At 52.1% G+C, this 19,770-nt stretch overlaps 1 protein-coding gene across 6 annotated transcripts in view; it reads left to right on the plus strand.

Moving 5' to 3' along the window:
- Positions 1-19,770, plus strand: part of LOC100875670 (uncharacterized) — a 64,060-nt gene that overhangs the window by 18,410 nt on the left and 25,880 nt on the right. For 4 of the 6 annotated variants that reach the window (XM_076541385.1, XM_076541389.1, XM_076541387.1 and 1 more), the window contains exons 2-4: positions 4,495-4,996; positions 11,136-12,437; positions 15,660-15,802. In XM_076541385.1, the coding sequence (XP_076397500.1) occupies positions 4,810-4,996; positions 11,136-12,437; positions 15,660-15,802 (1,632 nt within the window). In that variant the 5' untranslated portion in view covers positions 4,495-4,809. Of the gene's footprint in view, positions 1-4,494; positions 4,997-11,135; positions 12,438-15,659; positions 15,806-19,770 lie in introns of all 6 variants that reach the window. The other 2 variants (XM_076541388.1, XM_076541386.1) reach the window with 1 other exon arrangement.

Here is a 19,770-nt window from a genome sequence, read left to right on the forward strand (position 1 = left end):
GCGAGCACCTTGGCCAAGCGACAACTTACTCCGAAGCGTAGCATCGGGTGTCGGCTGAAAGCCGAAAAGAAAAGTAATTGCTTTCGCGTCTAGCGGAATAAAATTGTTCGCGGTAGATCGTCGATTAACGATAAACGCGTAGAAGGATTTCACGGCGCGTTTTACGGCAAAAAAAGAGCGAGTCGGTCGGCGAAATGTCACGGTAGAGCGGTCAGTGGGTGGTTTTTCGAAGGGAAAAGGCAGGGGGTGGTAGCCGCGAAAGGGAGGGAATATCGGCTGGCAGTTTGCGTGGCCCATAATTGGTAATTTGCAAGTATAATATACGGCCGCCGGTTTCTGTTTTCATTTATTAGCCGCGAAATGCCTCCGCTTATTAGCGCAACGATGCATTCAAAAGCAACTCGCTCGTTTCTTCGCGATGAACGTTCTTTTCCCCGACGAGATTAGACCGTGCTCCTGCTAACCTCTTCTTCCTTCGGCAACCGATTCTTTCTTTTTTTCCGTTTCGTCGTCGCTCCGAAAATCGATACCTCGTCCAAGGGGGTTTGTCGATGAATTTTCCTTGTTCCCGGTTCCCGAGTAGACAACGTTTCTGCCGCGAATAAATCAGCGATCGGTTAGACGCGTCTCCGATAACGATCGAACAACGAGAAGATTCTCGGTAAAATGGCGAACAACGAAAGACGACGATCGCTGCAATCTGCTTTTCCATTGAAATCGTTGTTTCTGGTATTCCCATAAGATAATAGAACGGAACGATGATCGTTGTTGTAGAAACGTCAACGTTAACATCCTCTTTCAGCGAGGTTTTTTTCAGGTTAGGACAGCTGTAATGGTTAGGAGCACTTCGGTGACTCGTAATAAACCGCTTTAACAGAGCTGTAATAGCACCGCTTGTCTAATGAATTTTTATTTATCGTTAACGCGCTCGCCGCTGCAGTCGCTCGGCTATTAAGTATGTATTAATTTTTCTAATCGAACGCTTCAATGATCAGCGTCGTAGGCTTAATGGTATTCAGACGGTTTTCTCTCTTTCCTTCTTTCCTCGTTTCTCGATTAACGTCGGCCGACGTCTCAGCTTCTTGCTTCGCAATTTACGATACTTCGCAGCTAAAATAGACGAACAGAACTTCACAAACTATAATTGGAACGAGATAGCGACGCTACGTGTTCCTTTTATAGGCGTTAACCGGTGAATCGTTGAAATCTCCTGAGAGGGTTATCGCGAGGTTAAAGAACCGCGGAAAGGGGTAGATAGGGTTCCGTCGATCGCTTCCGGTTTGGTGGTGCGTGCTCCGGGCAACGTCCCTTCGTCCTTCGCGGTCCGCCCCGAAGGTCTCGAGGTATCGCGTTTCACCGATGGAACCGAGGATCGTCCTCGATCCGACGGCCATGCCTTCCAACGCTCCTACGCCTCGAGTCTCTCGATTTTTCGAATCGCCGCTTATTATTTCGACTCTCGATATAATAATCGTTTCTTCTCCGAGCTGAACGAACAGCTAACTTTTATTTTCATCCGAATTTTTATCGACTCGACGAACGATCGTGCGACGTATCGAAAATTCTGATAAGTGTTAAGGCGTGCTCCTTTAACTCGTTCAATGTTCGGCTCAGCTACATTTTTATGTCTTATAAAGTCTAACGTATTAATTTCGCCAAGTATAGTCCTTTTCCACTTGACAGTCAGTGCGCGTACCCTCTGTAGCCCGAATGTTCTATGTTCGCGAAAACGAACAAGCACTTTTAGCGGTATTAATGCTTCTAAATGACACGAACGATTAATCGTGCAGTGATCGCGTCTATAAATATAGCGCAAGCAGCTGGCCGGATGATAAACGTTATCCATTTTGAAATTAAAGGGAATTGTAGGTGTTAGGTATCGAGCCTTTAGACCGTGAGGGATACGAAGTAAATTTGACACGAGCTATTTGTTGCTATGCAAGACGGCTCGCTTTTACGCGATCGCTTTAGGATTAAGACGAAATATTGCTCGAGCGCGTAGAGCGACAGCGTTCGTGTCCGACAGATATCCTACTTTCGAAGGAAACGAATCCGTCGAACGGATACGGAATAAACGGTAAATAATTTATTTTAGACGTTAACAACGACCTAGAGACGTTTCCGTGTTAAAATATCCGGACAATGTTCTTCTCCGTCGCGATACTCGTTGCATTACCATTCAACGGCGAACGCGTCGCGAGCTACGTGGGTCTATAATAGCGCTAAGTGAAAATGGAGCGAAAACATAGTAGATCGAGGGTTAGAGCAACATCGTAGGTGCAACTTTCTCGCGATTAACTTTCTCGTCCAAATTTTCCTCCCCCCACTACGTACATCTAATCAAAGGTTTCTTAGGTGCTCGTTCCGCTGCTCGTCCACGCCGAGGAATCATCCTCGACGTGGACTTTGCTCCAACTCGATGGCGTGACGATCATTTTTTTTTTTTTTTTCGAGCGGAATAGAGCGTAGCGACGCTGATTTCTTCGCACGTGCACCGCGACGTCGTTTTCGGACACAGGAACGAGATTAACGAACCTCGATAAGATTAGATTTCGCGATACGCGATTCATCGCCGCTCGTCGATAAAGGTGTACGTTGTTTTTCGTTCCTCGGACCCGGTGACGTAATTTCATCGCTTTTCGATAAATTGCTGGGTAAATGGTTGCAAAACGATCATGGAAAGTTGGCTAGAAAGACGCGGGAAAACGCGTAGCTCGAGGGTAAATACGCAACGCAAGGGTTTCTATCGATGTTTCGAATCTTATCTTAGCACGAATACTGATCATCGATAACGAGAGTTCTAGGTCGGGCACTAGACCTTTGCTTTCGCTCCAATTTTTTTTAATAGGTTCATCTTTCAAACGCCATGATTCGATTCCTTAATCGAACGCTAATTTTCTTTGAGTTTTACCGTGTACCGAAACTCGATGCCGCGTACGTTCAAAGTTGAAACTTTTTAATTCCACCTACGAACGCTCTCTCGCTACTTCTACGCGAAAGTTTTACGAGATTCGCGATCGTTGTCGGTGTCGCTGTTACGGTTGAATTTCGAAACTAGATTCTCCTCCCCCGGAACACAAATTTTCCTCGAACCTTAAAAAATCGTGCGATAGTTTCCGCTTATCGGTCGCTTTATCTCGACGGTCGAATCGTCCAGGCCCACCTCACGATTTCGAGGAGTGATCTCGATCGACGATATCGAGCAAGGTAACATTGCCGAATCGCCTATTTCGATATCGACGATCCGCGTCGTCCACTTTAGACTTAACCGGTAGAAATCGCGAAAAATAATTGGTCCGTACGATTCGTCGCGTATATCTCGTTTATTAATTGGTACAAAGAGACAAGATCGGTAATCGATGCTACTCGAATATCGAATCGACGCGAAGGATCCATTATTCGCACCTGGACATGGTAATTTCACGTGAAAAAAAATTAATCGAATACTCGTAACCAATTTCGGAGCATTAATCTTATCGCCGGACTTGTCGTGCGTATCTTATCGGATCTTGTTCTCGAGTATTTTATTTGCCGTGGACGTATCATTTTGGAAGCGTCGCGTTCGTTCCTAACGGACCTGCCCATACATTTTTAAAAATCACTCTCGAAAATCCGGTAGAAAATAACCGTTTGCCGTAGAAGTTTGCTCCACCGAAAGCGCGTTGTTCCAAAAATACTCGTTCAGGGGTCTCGCGTGCGAGACCTTTTCGAACGGGTTTCGGTAGGGGGTTTCCGGCGAACGAAATTTGTGGAAATTTTGTGTAACGGAAAGAGTAGGAAAATCGGAGATTCGACGATAACGAATCGAGGTTCGTTTCCCTCGCGACCGAATCCCTTTTACGCGCGATCGGAGCTCTCTCTGTCGGGATTGGCCGATCGGGAGAGGTGTCCCTGTGGTGGTAGTTACGTCATCGATGACCTTGATCATCGACGGTGAGCGCCGACCGATTGATAAATCATTTGGAGGCACTTGATCGTCGAGTGGCCGGGCATCAGTGTCGCCGGCGTAAAGCGCAGATCAGGAGCTAATTAACCGAGATCTTTCGAGCTGATCGGCTATCGTGATCGAAACGGGGTGAGTCCTGGCCAGTGCTCCGCGCGAGTTTCTTCGTTTGTTCGCGCGTTTATCGTCGATCCGAGAGATTCGAAATTACCGTGCGATCGATTATCGTCCGAGACGCGTCGGTGCCCACCTCTTTTGGGTCTTTCTCGCGCGAACCGCGAGTCGCCGATTTAAAAGTTTGCTCGCAGCTCGAAGGGAGCACGTCGTGCTCTAGATCGGTGCTCGACAAACGGGCAAAAATTCGTTCGTATCCGCTTGCAATCGCGTAACGAGATAAACTGACCGTTTGCAACCGGATTCCGCGGTTTTCGTGGAATCGTCTCGCGTTTCGTCGGTGTTCGCTTACTTCTCACCTGCTCGCGAGCACGCGGTCTCTCGCCTTATATAATCTCCCGTATCGAGCTGACAAAATTCTGTTTTTCTCGTTCCAGAGGCCGGCTTACGAGCAACGTTTTCCTCCTGAACGTCCACGGAACGCCAGGATTACCTATGATCTCCCCGAGCGTCCTCAGGAGGACCACGCTTCCGCAAAAGAGGCGTTTTTGGCAACGTTCCTAATCCCTTGTCCACCCCTTCCCCTCCGTCCCCCATTCCCTCGACCCCGATCCGAGTTCCCGTAGACCCGTACGCCCGTCCGGGAACTCCTGGTGCACCTGCTGGTCGAGCAGAGGGCGCCTCTGTTCCGAAGGGTCACGAGCGGATCGCTCGCGAGGAGCGAAACTCGCGAAAGGACGATTTTCGACAAGATGGACATGAGTAGCGAATCTAGCGCGGCCAGGTGGTACGAACCACCTAGGTCCACGCTGGAACCACCGTCGGGGGGTGCCGGAGTCGCGGGAGTCGTCGGCAACCCTACCGATTACAGGGGATACTATCCCCATGCTGGACCCACGGCGCACCACCCCGCCGCTGCAGCTGCACACTACGCTCACAGTAAGTTGCGATCATTTTCTTTACGCACGTTAACCCCCTGGTCTCTTACGTAAGTCGTAACACGGACGAGTACTTTTATTTTCACGAACACCGTTATCTAATCTTTCGAGATAAGAACGTACGAGACGTCGATGCTTGAAGGCTGTAAAAATCCGTGGAAAATTAGGAACATTTACGATTCGATTGATCGACTACGGGGTTCTTGATCCCACCATACCGAATTTTTACGCATCGCGCATTTCTGCTCACTTTCGCGAATCAGTCGTGATCGTGCACTCCCTTTCGAAGGAGTAGCTTCAACCCTTTATCACAGGACACCGAAACGTTCCCAAAGTCGAATTTCTGCGCGACAAGGATCGAGCGCGTGGCGTGATCGAGAATTATTCGACGCGGGGGTTGCTGGCCTCGCGCGACGCCTTTCACCCCCCGTGCTCGTAAAAAGACTCGACAACGACCACGGTAACTACGCGCGTCTCGACTTTCTTTTTTTCACGTGTCTCTCGTGACTCGGTTCAACGGTCGGCTAATGGTATCTCAGTCCAGCTCGTTAATTACCGCGCTGGTATTTAATTACGTGGCCGTCGTGCTCTTCGGGGCGCTAAAAAATTCCCGGAAATTTCGCGAAACGTCGATTCCTCTCGGTGTTCGTTTGTTTACGATGCTGTTGGCTCGTCGCAATTCGCGTTAATAATACGAGAACAGGAAACGTCGCAAAGGAGCCGCCTTCGCGTTTGTCCGTCGACCAAAATGAGCAGCGCTTCTCCGTAAATTACGATTCGACCCGTTCTCGGTTAGCGATAACCGAACGGATAGGCTCCGTCGTCTCCGCATTCGTTAGCGTGACCGCTATATTGGTTAACGCGTAAGAAAAAACGGCGAAGAAACGGCGAAAGAGGAATAGAGGAGGGGAAATGGAGGCAGAAAAAGCGATAGCGCGTACACGCTCTAGGTAATCCCGATAGTTCTCGGTTCTCCGTCGTTGGCCAAGCATGAAAAAGCATCGTAGGGCCCGAGGGAGAATCGGAGAGAAACGAAGAGAAAGAAAGAGAGAGAAAGAGCGAGAGTAGGGGAAGAAGGGGCCGGATTCAAGAGAGAAAGGGGCCAAAAAGTGCACGAGAAGGCACGAAACTCGATACAGCCGGTCGGATCTTGAGCGAACCTGGAACGCGATATCCCTGATTCTCGCCGACGTGCATGGATCATACTCGGCCCTCTGTTAACTCGTGCTGCGTTAAAAAACCAGCGCCCTAATCGGAATCAAATCTCTATCTGTCGCTGGACCCGCGGCTCGTCCCGGAATCCTTGCGACTTCTTTACGACCTCTCCTCTTTTCTCGCTCCTTCTCGCTCGCTCGCTCGCGCTCCTCGCCGCTTGACCTTCCGACATCTCGCCGGTCCTCAGGAATTTGTTGGCGGTCCGCGAGAGCGTAGCTCGGTTTCCAGGGGCAGAACGCGTTAGAATTCGGTACGAAATTGGACAGCGAAGACGAAAGGAAGAGGGAAGGGTAGTCGGAGAAGAAAGGTCGCGAGTTTGGCCCCGTGGAAACTCGTCGGGCAAACGATTCTCGGAGGATGTTTCTGTCCGGTAGTGATCGATCGACGAAAGTGCCACGCGGATCGGGGGCATCCAGCAGGGTGGCGCGACGGTAGGCGAGAGCGAGGCGAGGCGAGGCGAGACGAGGCGAAAAAATAAACAAGACGGGCGGACGCGAGCGGGGTCCGGGATGCATAATACACGGAGTGGTTGCGGCAGACAGGAAGGAAGCGCAGCCAACCGCGAAGCCCACGGGCTCTCGGAGAGGTGCATACGTAATTGCAGGCCACACGGGAGGCGCTGCTTTTGTAGGTTACCCTCTCTTTCCTTCTCGCCTCTGCCCCTGCTCTTCGCGATCATCCCTCGTCCTCTTTGTACGCGTTTTGTACTCTGTTCGGAAAGGGGTAGTAACGTCTTCTCTGGTCGTCGATCGTCGTTTTAGCTTTCCGCTCTTTCCCTTTAGTTTCTAGAACGTTATCCACCCTGACCGTAGAGAGTCGGATGCACTCGTTCTCCTCGTTCCTCCACGCCCCGAGAAGTTCATCCCCCTCTACGGTCGTAACCTCCGCGAGTCCGCCGCGTTCGTCTCGCTCGGTCGCTAGCTCGCTCGCTCACCGGGACCGGTGTCTCGCGAGCAGCTCGCGGCTCTACGCGACCAAGAAGAGGATCCGGCGCTCGAGCGCGGCGCATAGGTCGTGCAAAACCCGCGACCGCCGCCATCTTGCGCAAATGCACACGCCAACCGAAGGCGGAGCCTCTCCCCAGGGCTCTCTCTCGCTCTCTCGCTCTCTTTCTCGGTACGTTCGTCTTCCCACCCTCTCTCTTTCTCTCCGTCTGTCCGTCTGTCTTTTCCCCCCGCGAGTCTCTCGCGCGCGCGGCAGATGCAACTCGCGATGCAGCTTCACCGCGATCAATCTTACTCCTCGTTGTTGATCCTTTCCCCTCTCCTCTCTTCTCCTACCTTCTCGTATTCTCTCGCTCTCTGTTCTCCGACCTCGTCGTTTCGAGTCGGTAGCCTCTTCTCGATGTCGCGATGCCACGGCCTCCGTTCACGGATTTTTCCCGCACTCGTCGCGATTCCCCCGCGAGACACGAAAATTCCGCCAAAATAATTCGTTACGGTACTCTCGTATATTCGTGGCGAACTTTTCCGTTTATCAGGAAAATACGCGATACGAGAGGACTCGGGAAGGACAGTGGAAAAGGTCGAAGTTGAGCAGTAGAATCGCGACGCGACAGGATGTCACGGGTATTCGGCCTGTCGTACATTTTTTCTTTCGTCTCGTAAATAATCGTGGACCGCTAAAGAGCGCCGTCGGGCAACGAAAAAAAGGAATAGGTAAACCTCGAAGAAGCGTACGAAGGAGGAAATTGCATGTTATTACGAGAAAGCTGCTAGTGGCGGTCGACGAAATGAGACGTTATTTTCTTCTGGAATTTCGTGTGCGTCGTGAATTTGATTACGGAGACGTGGTTTTACTCGACCCGATCGATACACTTTCTTAGCTTTTTCTCGCGTTTTTATTTTCCATCGTAATTCGACGATTTACGATGTGCCGCGGCATCGAAGCGTTCGTTACGAAAATTACCGTGTTTGATCTTGACGCGCGCGTTTACCGAGAGGAAAAGAGACAGGACTGAAAGAGATCGATCGGTAGCGTTCGACGAACTTCGAATCCGGAGGACCGTCCAAGGAGAGTCGTCGCGTACGCGCACGGTTTAATCGTCGAGTTGCTCGATGGCTTACTCGAGAAACAAGCGACGTAACGAGAGAATAATTAGACGGGGGGCTCTAGAAAACGGCGTTGGAAACGTTGCTGCTACGCGCTCGTTCCTCGGAATACCAACGAGTCGCGCATAATTCACGCGATTTCCTTTCTCGACGCGATTTTCTCCGAGACCGACTCGCCGTGAATGAAACGGTCGCGTTTAAGGTCGATTTATACCGTCTGTTCAGACACGAAGCGGTAACGAAACAATTATCCACCTATAAGGAAACTTATTAGTTGCATTATCGTCGCGGCTGGTACGCTCGTATTCCGGCCAGACGGTTCTACGCTGACTCACGCTTTCGTTTACGCGCTTTTAAGTCCGAAAAAAACACGATACAGCGCTCGACTCGTACCGCGAACGGGCGAATGTTCAATTTACTGGCGCGCGCGTTCGCATAATTATTTTGTAAAAAGAATTCGCCGGTATCGTATAAACGAGCGAGCGAGACGCGTGGAAAGTGGAAAGGTAGATCGTTTAATAGCTTAATTCGTGTCGAGACGATTACAACGCGTTCGAAGTTAGGCGCGATAATTTGCATCTTCCTTTCGTAAGAGCGTCTCGGTAGCGGCGATAGGTAACGCGTAACCGCTTACCGAATAAAAAATTCAGGAGCGCAGCCGCATTAGGAAGAAATTAGTATCCCGACGGCTTCTCGTTTTTTATTCCCTGTCCGTTCCGAGTGGCTCGTCCTTTTCAAAGCGCCCGTCGCTTTGAATCCTTTCGAGCCTTTGAACCGCTTCGCGCGACGCCTCGCACAAAAGCGAAGCAGCAGCACGGAGCGGAGTTGGCGACGCTCGGGGCTCGCGGCTAATTATTTGGAGTGGCCGCTTTGATGTCGAATGCTGACCAAACGGAGATACCGTCGCGCGAACTCTCCATTCACTCGCGAATTAATTCGACCGCGAGATACAATTTCCCGTCTTCCCTGCAAATTTACCGCGTCCAAATTTTTTTTTCTCCCTCTCTCTCTCTCTCCCTCTCTTCTTTAGAGTCGGACGAAACGTACGTTGTTTCGAGGCGCGCGTTACGCGAATTTCAGGGTCAGTTTTCGCGCGGAAACGACCAATGAATTTTCCCTCGCGTTTCGTATCGTGATCTCGATACACCCGGTCAATTATCGCGTTAACGGCTGGAATGTCGTAGCACCGGCTTATCGGAACGAATATTTTCAACGAGCGTGGGCGCGCGGTCTCGTTCCGGAGTCGTCGCGATCGAGTAACCGATTAACGAGTTCGATCAAGATCGCGAAATTCGTTCGCGTTCGGTGGAAACAGGTTCTCCTCGAGGAATCGTCGTACTCGCGTGAATTTTCTTTTCAATTACGGCGACAGCTTGTTCGGACCTTCGCGAGATTATTACGGTGTCCTGCTACACAACGATCCACTTTCTAGAACGCAACGTTCGCGAACTGCCGGGGAAGAAATTCGTTAGCATCGGAATGGTGGAAGTTCGCGACGGCGAAAAAGAAGTAAAAAAGCTAACGTTGGAAAAGCGGCGCCATATTAGAGCCGACCTGTTTCGAAACGATCGCCTTGGGAATCGACGCCTAAGGAGCTCCTCCTGCCTTAACGAGACCTCGTCTCCCCGGCTTTTTCTTCGTTTTCCATCGACGTCGCGCCGTTTGCCAACTTCCCCGTCGAAATTTACGAGGGCACGCGTGCCGCGTTGAACGACCGATTTATGTATCCCGATCGTTTTCGATCTACGTGGCCCTCTCGGCCGTCCATTTTCTTCCGATCGACTTTAATTATTTCGATCGTCGCTAGAGTTCGCCGGTCGCCTACGGCTAAAATCGTCGAGATAACGGGACGCGTAAGAGCGGGGAAAGAAAGCGAAAAGAAAAACGAGGCGTCTGGCAAAAAAGTTCCGAGAAAGAGCGAACTCGAAGTTGGGGGTCCAAGAGGAAAGGAAGCGGGAGGCAACAGGATGATAAATATCCCTTAGCATGGAAGTTTTTGCCGCGTATGGAGTGCGAAGTGGCTCATCTCGTCGTTTCTTCCTTCGCCAGGCTTCGTTCGTCGTTTTGTTTCCCTTTCCGTTCCAGCTTGTACTCTTTCGCTTCGTATCGACCAACATTTTCCAAATCGAGGCGGACATTTTGCGAATCGTACGATCACGACGGAGATACGCGTTTACTTTCCGTCGGCGCGTCGCTGTAACGAGCTAGATCCAATTACACCGGGGTCATCGGCGCATTCGATTAATCCCGCGAGACTGCAGCTGCTCGTTCCGCGATTCTATATTTAGACGCGCTTTCCGCGGTACCTCGACAACGCATCCCCTCGTACGACTTTCTTCGGAAAAATTTCTAGAAAGGGGAGAAGCCGAAATGGAAGGGACGAGGTGGAGTTTGGCAAAACGTTTTCCCGTTATCAGCGTATGCCGCCGAGGTGGCGGAGCAAGAACAACCGGTGGACGCATCGATCGCGTGCCTTCATCGGCTTGGTCGACTCGACGCGTTTCGAATCTACCGCCGGCAATTTCCGTTCGGCGAATCGAAGGCTCGTTCCCCACAGCGATCGTACCCGGAAGATATACGCGACGGTAGCGCGAACCTCGCGCGCAATTAAGACGTTCGTCGCGATCGGGTGTCGCTGAGATCGCCGTAAAACCCGATCATAGTCCGTGCACGCGCGCGAATCAAGTTCCTTTTAGCGGGCGAACGATCGTCGTTACGAGAGATCTCGCGTTGTCCATTTTCGTCCGGAACGAGTCGGATCGGTCGCGATCGCCTTTCACGGATCGGCTCGAATCCGTCGAGATCGAGAGACCGAAAACGTGGAACCGTGCAAGAATCGTCTAATCGCGTTCGCTTTTCTGTCCGTTCTTCCAGCAAGGATGTCGAGCAGCGGCGTGACGAGCGGGCCGGTGAGCCAGGTCTGTCGGCCGCACTTTCACAGCTCGGTGCTGCACCCGTGGCTCTCCGGCAGCGGGGCGGACACCTCGAAAACACCCTGGGGATTCCCGACGAGCACGGGCTCGACCGGTGGCGCGGTCAGCGACGACAAACCGCAGAGTCCGTTGGGCTCCTCGCTACCGCCGACCACCGGCAGCCTGTCGAGTCACGGCGGAGCCGGTGCGGGTCACCACCTCTTCTCCTTCCCGCCGACACCCCCGAAGGACGCCACCCCCGACAGCATCACCGCCAGCACCACCTCCAGCACGAATAACAACAACAACAGCAGCAGCGCGAACAACAACAACAACGGCAACAACCCGCTGTCCGGTTTGGGCGGCGGAGGTGCCAGCAGCGAGTACCAAGCGGCGGTAGCCCACGCGGCAGTGATGGGCGCTTTCATGCACCATCAGGACGCTCTCGGCGGATCGGCCGCGAGCTCCTGCGACGTGAAACCGAGCGTGATGCTCGGACACCATCACCACGGAGCACCGTCGCCGCCGCACCAGCAGCACAACGGGACGACGAACGGCGGAAACGGAGGAAACGGCGGGAACGCTGCCGCCGCGGGGACCGGCCAGGTGAAGCAACGCGAAGGTAATAACCAATCGGGCAACGTGTCTGGCAGCCAACAGGCTAGCACCGCGCAACAGCAACAACAGCAGCAGCAACAGCAGCAACAGCAGCAGCAGCAGCAGCAGCAGCAGCAGCAACAACAACAGCAACAACAGCAACAACAACAGCAACAAGAGGCCGCGTATCAGGGAAACAGCGTGGCTGGCGGTGGCGGTGGTGGCGGTGGCGCGAGTTCGCCTTCTTGCAGAGAGAGTTACGCGGCAGCAGCCGCCGCCGCCGCCGCCGCCGCGGCCGCAGCCGCGGCTGCCTCCAACACCCACCATGCCACCTCCGGATCCCAGTACGACCCGGCAACGAGCGCGTATAACATGTACCAGCACCTGCAGTATCCTAGTACCACCCACCACCATCACCATCACCATCATCACGGCGCCTCCTCGTCGTCTTCTTCGTCCGCGTCCCACAATCCGCACAACGGGACCGCGGTTTCCGGTATATTCGGCCACCACGCCGCCACCGGGGCCGGCAACGCGACCGGCGTGGCCGGCGTTAACGTCGACTCGAAGTTGTTGGTCGGTCACGCGCACGCCAACGCGCCGAGCTCGCCGTCCGCGCAGCAGCAGCAGCAGCAAAAGCCGAGGAACAAGTCGAGGACGTCCGCCGGTAAGCGGCACGCCTACCAACCTCCCTTTTTCTTTACTTTTCTTTTACTTTTCTTTTACTTTTCTTTTACTTTCCTTTTACTTTACTCGCGTTTGGTTTTCCCGCGTTTCCTTTTCGGTTCTTTGGTTTTCTCGCTCGTCCGGGAACTTTCGGTCCAGGGACAGCCTTGCCTCGACGCTGCTCGTCGCCGCCGGCTACGCGGGAACCGTTGCTTAATTTCTACGAATCTACTCGGCTGTATTCCGTACTGTTCCGAATCGCGACGCGTCGAGGCAAGACGATCGCTTCCGGTTCGCGACTTTAACTCTGCGGACAATCAACGGCTCGTAGCGTGGCGCCCGAAGCGCTAAAGCGGAGTCGTAAGTTCGCAGTGGACCGTTCCGATCCGACAGTTCCTCGGAACGATCGTACCCTTATCGTTTCACGCTTTGGATTTCTTTGGGTTTCGTCTACGACCAGGGTTCGCTTTTAGTTCTAGTATTCTTTGTTCGCTTCTGGATCGTTTCGTTTCCGTTTTCGTTTCCAATCGACTCGAGCTTCGTTTCGCACGCGCTCTTCGCGCCGATCGATGCCCCCCGGTACTCGATTATCGAAATCGCGAGGCATCGAGGAGTTCGTAAGAACGCGGTTGTTCATGGAAACCGAGTCCCGAGTCGCGTTTCCTTTCGTTTCGTTTGGTTTTTTTTGTACCCTCGACGAGCTTTTGGTGGCGGTCGTCTTTCGCTTAACAGTTCGTTGATGAGAACGAAGAACACGTTACATTATTTTTGTTTCCCGATACGAGCTAAGTGTTGCGACGAGAGGGAGACACACCGACGCGTGTTTTTTTGTATTTTTGCCTCACTGATGTGTTTTTTGAGTGGCACCCCGCGAGAACGTCGAGAGTGACAGCACCACACCCGATTGATTTTTTTCGATGAACGTTGACGCGACGCACGAGGCACGCGAAACGAAACGGCCGAATCGCTTCGATCGCTCCGAGCGCGGCTTTCGGAGTCCTCGAAGGCGATACGCTGTCTCGTTTCGGCCGTCCGGTCCCGCACACTCTATGTATTTTTCTAAATACACCAGGTGTAATACACGCGCGACCGCGTAATGGCACACACGTACCTGTTTTTGTTCCTCGATGTGGTGTGGCTACATGCTGCCGTTTTTTGGTTTTGTCACAGCAAATCTCCCTCTCGAGAAGAGTCTGCGTACCCACGTTTTCTCGTCGTGCTTTCTCGCGCGACGTTTCGCGTTTCCTTTGTTTTACCGAGTTCTTAGGCTTCGATCGCCGCGTTGTCCGAAACGATCCTTCCGATGAAAATTTAGGCGAATCGGACGCGGCGATCGAAGCCCGCGGAACGAAAGGTTCGTTTCGAATCACTGGTGGAAACGGTCGGAAAAGAGATTGGACGAGCGACGATCGATGGGAGATGGAAATAGGGATAAGGGAGAGGGGAATGGGAATGAAACGGTTGAAAAATGCCGGATACGTTGATTGCGGTAATAATAGCCGGTCTGCGTCGAGGACGGCGTGGTAAAAATCCTAATTCCGGGAACAATGGCCCGACTTTGCGGCGTGGAAGTCCGCTAATTAAATCGACTTACGACACACTCGACCACGGTAAAGCCGGACGAACGAATCCGTGGATCGGCCTGTTCGAGATTGTTCGCGTTTTCCGCGAAAACGAGATGCCTTTTCGACGGGATTAAATAAAAACGCTTTAGAAATTGATTAATCGATAATTAAGAAAATGAAAAAATAAACCGGAGAGAGAAGCAGAGATCGCAATTAACGCGGTACGCAATTAGATCACCGACTGTTTCGTGCCGTTTAATTCGATGACTGTAGGAATTAATTGCCTTTGTTTCTCGCCTACGTTTCACGGTAATTTCTCCGTTGCCGATTATTTATCCTTTGCTCGGTCGAAGAATAATACGTGCGCGCGGCCAGTCGTTTTCGCGGTCGAGAAGAAAAGAAGGAATAAGAAGGAATCTTTCGGCGATCAACTCGGAATCGGAATGAACGCAGAAACGAGAGTCGCCGGGCCAAAATCGTGACGGAACGCCGGTTTCCTCGTCCTGGATCATAATTCATCCGTTTACGGCAAAAGTGGCACGAGGCGGTCTGCTTCTCTCGCCAGTTTCCCTCGAAATTTCGTCTCTCTCGCGAGCGTCTCTTCTCTTTTCTCTTCTCTGTTCTTTCTCTCTTTGTTCGCCGACTCGAACCACCAGTGATATTTCCAAACGAAACGGACGCAACGAAGTATCGTTTTCGACGGAAAAAACAAAGTAAAACTCTCGTTAGGAGTGGTCAGGTCGTTTTCGCCGTTTCAATTTCGAGTCGCGAAGGAGTTTCGGCCACGTCGGTCGCGTTCGAAAGAAGGAGCATCGCGAAACAGAACGCGAAATGTCTGTCGGTGCAGTTTACATGGGGTTTTTTTGCAGTAACGGCCACCGATCGGTCAAATCTCGAGGAGGATGCAGCTCGAAGGACGATTTCGAGAGAGAACGATTATTCCTCCTTCGTCCGATCATTCCCTCTCGTTCCTGTCGTGTGGATCCTTCGAAGTTTTCGAACCTCTCCGTGCTCTGAAACGAATTAACGCGACTCTTTTCCCTGTACCTTTCAACCGGACACGCTCGGTTGCCAGAAAAACAAGATAATCGAAAGGAACTCGAGCTCTCGGACTCGGTCGAGGAGGCTCGAAAATTTCGACCAGTTATCCTGACGTTCCTAGTGCCGTTTGGTGGGGGTTAGACTAACTAAACCAGGTCTTCTCTTGTTCCTTCCCCCCTCCGGTTCACCGAGAAACGTTGTCCTTGCTATTAACAAGCCGCTATCGGACGATCGTGTCCGATCCACGGTCCTAAAGAGACTCTGCTTTTGCTCTGGTAATCGCTTGATATGGTATGTCTGGCAAATTGCATGCGACTTCGATCACCTAACTTCGTGATGTTGGTGTCTCGTAATCGGATACGTTGATTTCTCGAAACTTTCGATCCGCTTCGTCTACGAATTGTCGCGTTTTCGGTACCATTCGCGTTTCGAGGAACCAACGTTCGACCGCTTTATTGTCGCCGTGCGTCCGCTCAAACGGCTCTCGAAACGATTTCCAGCGACTCGTCCGTTTGAGCGATCGCGCTCGGCGAACGTAGCTTTATTTAAAAAATCTGCGAACAGAACAGATCGAAGATACTAACGAAATGATTGTTTGCACGGTGCAATTCCGATAGAGGGTCGCGAGTGCGTGAACTGCGGTGCCACGTCGACGCCCCTTTGGAGACGAGACGGCACGGGCCACTACCTCTGCAACGCTTGCGGCCTCTACTACAAGATGAACGGCCAGAATCGACCCCTCATCAAGCCGAAACGACGCCTGGTAAGTACCTAAGCTGGTAATCACCTTTTTCGTCGATGATCGTTATTCGGTTTACGATAATTTCGCCTCGACGAGAAGGATCGAAGACGATCGCGACGCGTCGGGTCGGCTCGGAGATGCCTCGGAGGTTCTCTTCGAGCGACTCAAACTGGTTTTCAATTTCTTCTGTTTTATCCAGGAATAACGTAGCTTTTTAACCCCTCGCTCGCTCGAGCGAGCGAACGAACGAACGAACGAACGAACGAACGAACGACTGGTGAAATTTTACGATAATTTTTCGAAAGAAATATTCCGAGGGAACTGGTCGTTCGAATGTTCGGTTGGGAAACGGACGATTCGAAATAACGAGTAACGGACGAAGTAGGGAAGGGTTTCGTAGGGGTCGTGGTTCGCGAACATCGACGCGAGGCGACGCGATTCGACGCTCGTTTCTCGAGCAACGGGGAGCGATGATTCGCAGAAAATGCTCGGTGCACCTGGCTGACTCGTAAAACCGTGTCCTTGATCGTTTCCTTCGCGCACGCCGAGCGGCACATACTTAATTAATACGCCTGCACGGAACAACGGAGTTATGTGTTTCTCGCGATACGCAGATGCAGTCATCAGAATGCAAGATAAAACAAGGCCAAGTTAATTTCCTGTACGCGACTATTAATACTCGCGTTACCGATGCTCTTCCCGATCATCCTAGGGACCGCGAAAACAACAGGTTGTCCTTAAACTCGAAGAACGCTCGTGGTCGATTCGAAGCAAGGGTGGCTCGAAAATTATTCGGACGCGTTAGACGTGGAAATTCGGCATCGAATCGGGATTAGAGGGCAAGAGGTGGGCGAGAGCGGATCGATAGGGCGAAGGGTAACCGAGGCTTTCGTGCGATCGGCTCGTACGGTTCGTGTGAACTCGATCTATTTTCGTCGAGCAGACTGGCACCTACGCAAACGGAATAGTTTGCTCCGATATAACGCCGCGGAAACTCGATATCGGCCTCGTCTTCCCTTCTGCTCTATTCTCCTTCGTTCCAACGGAGATTCTATGCCATTGTGTTCGTATTTCCCGCACTCGCCACCGCACGGATATTCGCCACGACTGTATCTACTTTTAAGTCTTCCTTCGGCTCTTTCTCCGAACGTTCGAAATTTCTTTCGAGAACGGAGAACGCCTCGATCGTTGATCGCACCGCGAGCGATACGCAAGATTGTTTATTTAAGGGGAAAGTTAGGCTAGGCGATTAGAGCAGCGCAGCGGCGTGAAATCACTATTGTAGCAAATATTTCAGTCGCATTCCGAGGATGCAAAAGCGCATAGCTTCGCTCACACGTCGTTGACGTTTCACTATCCCTCTCGAGCACTTTCTCCCGTGCGCGATAGAGCAAAGCTGATGGATTCAGGCTTTTTCTAACCGCCATCTCGTCATTTTTTCTAATTACCCTGCTCGTGCGCGCCTCTCGTTTTTATTAATAGTCGGCTTTTCGCGATCGTTCCGCAGAGTTACAGGAGAAACAAGTGTTCTCGGAACGCGTTGTCTCGAACGAGATTAACGCGCGCGATTCCGCTCGAAATCGAAAGGAGCGTAGAATATTCCCTGAAACGAGGGGCAAACGATATCGTCGAGGGCAACCGAACGGAGCTCAAATATTATGACAGCGCGACGAGCCGTCCCGCCTACCTATTAGTCACTCTGGACGACGCGACGCGAGGCGACGCGACGCGACTCGTTCGCGTGGATCGGTTCACGCGATGTTTTCAATAAAATATGTATCGGTTTAACCCGGTAGGCGTCGCTTATCGTTCGCGCGCGTGTCGCGTTTCGACCACGCTGTAATTTTCTTGCCCGTTTCCTCGACCGTGGCCCTTCTTCTCCCGGAGCTACCTTTCTCTCCCTCCTCGACGTCCTCGACCACCTTCGTTGACAAGCATCGCGAAACTTTGTCCTCGATTACGCGATCGACCGCGGCGTGTAATCGATTACCCCGTCTCCTTTCTTTTTTTTTTTCTTCTTTTACCTATCCGATTTCCTTGCCGTAATTATTTTCCGAGGGTGACTTTTTAAACGGTAAACGTTCCCGTCGGTGCAGCGAGACAAGTCGTCGCGGACCCCCTTTCGAACGAGTCTCGACGGTAGGCCCCGAAAATAGGAGGAGCACGACGGGGCATATGCTTTTTTTCGCACAATATGTCGTATTTTTACGGGCGAGCATGGGAGCGAATCCGGTCACAGATGTGACGAAAGGAGAGAAAGAGGGCCGCCGATACGATCTGCGAAACAAAGGGCAGCACCACCGCCATCAGGTACGTGCCCCCTGCCCCTTCCAATGACTCCAGTTCGCCCCTCCAGGCCAGGAGCATAATAAAGTCGTGGCACATATCGAGCCACGCGAAAACGCATTGTGCCGACGTGTCTCTTCCACGGAAATTCCAGCCGAGCGTTATTATGAACGGGTACAGTGTCTAACGTGCTCGAAAGCCTCGATGGGTCAGATAGCAAGGGTTGAAACCCTCCGTGTGTCCCCCCGCTCTCCCCGTTCTCGCTGTTCCGACGCTCAACCGACCGCCGCCATCTTTGATTCGCCGTGGAGATAGGCTCGAACAGCTGGGAAGTTTTTGGTGCTTCGTTTTTTCCTTCGCTCCGGGTTGTTTCTCGTTTCGGTCGTAATTCACCGGTGTTCCACCCTTCTGGTTTCGCCGGGTTCTCTCCGCGAGTTAAACGCGACGAATCGTGCCCGCGAAAAGTCCCGGACTACCAATAATTATCGGCGTCGTTTCTCGCTCGTCGTTGCGGACGACGCGACCCCGAGGAATCGAGTTTCTTCGGTTCGCGAACCTCCGAGATTCGCGTCAGATTCGCCGAGCGAATCCTCGAGGACGTCGGCTCGAAGAGAGAGGGTGAAACGGGCAAGAAGAGGAGGAGAAGGAGGAGCAGAAAGAGGTGGAGAAGGAGGAGGTTAACCTTCTGCGTGGAATCGCTCGTTAACGGCTGTCCTACACGCTCTCCCTTTTCTTTTCTCGTCCTGGCGATGCTTATCGCGCGCCACGCCATGCCACGCCATGCCACGCCATGCCAAGCCGTGCAACGATCGTCGAGTTACGGTCCTGCGGCCGTTCCTGGACATTCCAGTGGCAACAGAAGCGCCAGCGACGATTCACCGAGGACCCCGTTAATCCCTACGAAGAATTTTTCGAACGAGCCCGAGTACCCCGCGTCTCCCTTTGAGCCCCTCGCATTTTTCTTACCGAAATGAATTTTCTCGAGAATACTCGCTCGAGCGAACGAATCGTTCTCTCGAACAGAACGAAATCGTTGAAAATAATTGGAACGGTGTCCTAGAGTCGACCAGAGAGATCGCGTTCGCGTTCGATTAAGAAAATGTCGTTCGCCTTCGCGAGCACAATGCGCGCGCGGTGTCGAGGATCCCAGATAAGTATCTCGGGAGCATTGTGTCTACGTATGATCCGCGGGACGCGTCGGAGCCGGGTGTCGTTGCCCTCGAATTCGTCTTTCAGGCCACTCTTTTGCGTCGCCTAAAAAAATAAAGTTCCCTACTCTTTCGTTCCGCTTGTACGTCGCTTCCGTTCCGACTTAAACTTTCCCCGTTTAATTAAAACTATCGCGATATTCTCCTTACGAAAATCTACGAAAATCTTACGGTCTAAAGTCTAGATAGGGTTAACGACGAAACACCGAGGGTGGGTCGAGAAAAGAAAAGAGGAAAAAAAAAAGAGAGGCTCCGGTGGATTTAGCGAGATCGGCACGGTGGTTTACGAGCAGCACACGCAGCCGTGGTCGGGGGCAGAAACGGCGACTGAATTATGTACCAGATGCAAATGTCGTCGTATTGTCCGGTGCCGGCGGCGTGCTCCATCCATCTTTCAGCTTCCTTGAAAATTCCGCTCATGAGAGACGAGATTTGCATCCGTTCACACTTTGAATACGTCGCTGTCCACGCCGAGATCGTCTCGCTCTCCGT

This window comes from Megachile rotundata, chromosome 16 (genome assembly GCF_050947335.1).
Source record: "Megachile rotundata isolate GNS110a chromosome 16, iyMegRotu1, whole genome shotgun sequence".
NCBI classification, from domain to species: Eukaryota; Metazoa; Arthropoda; class Insecta; order Hymenoptera; family Megachilidae; genus Megachile; species Megachile rotundata.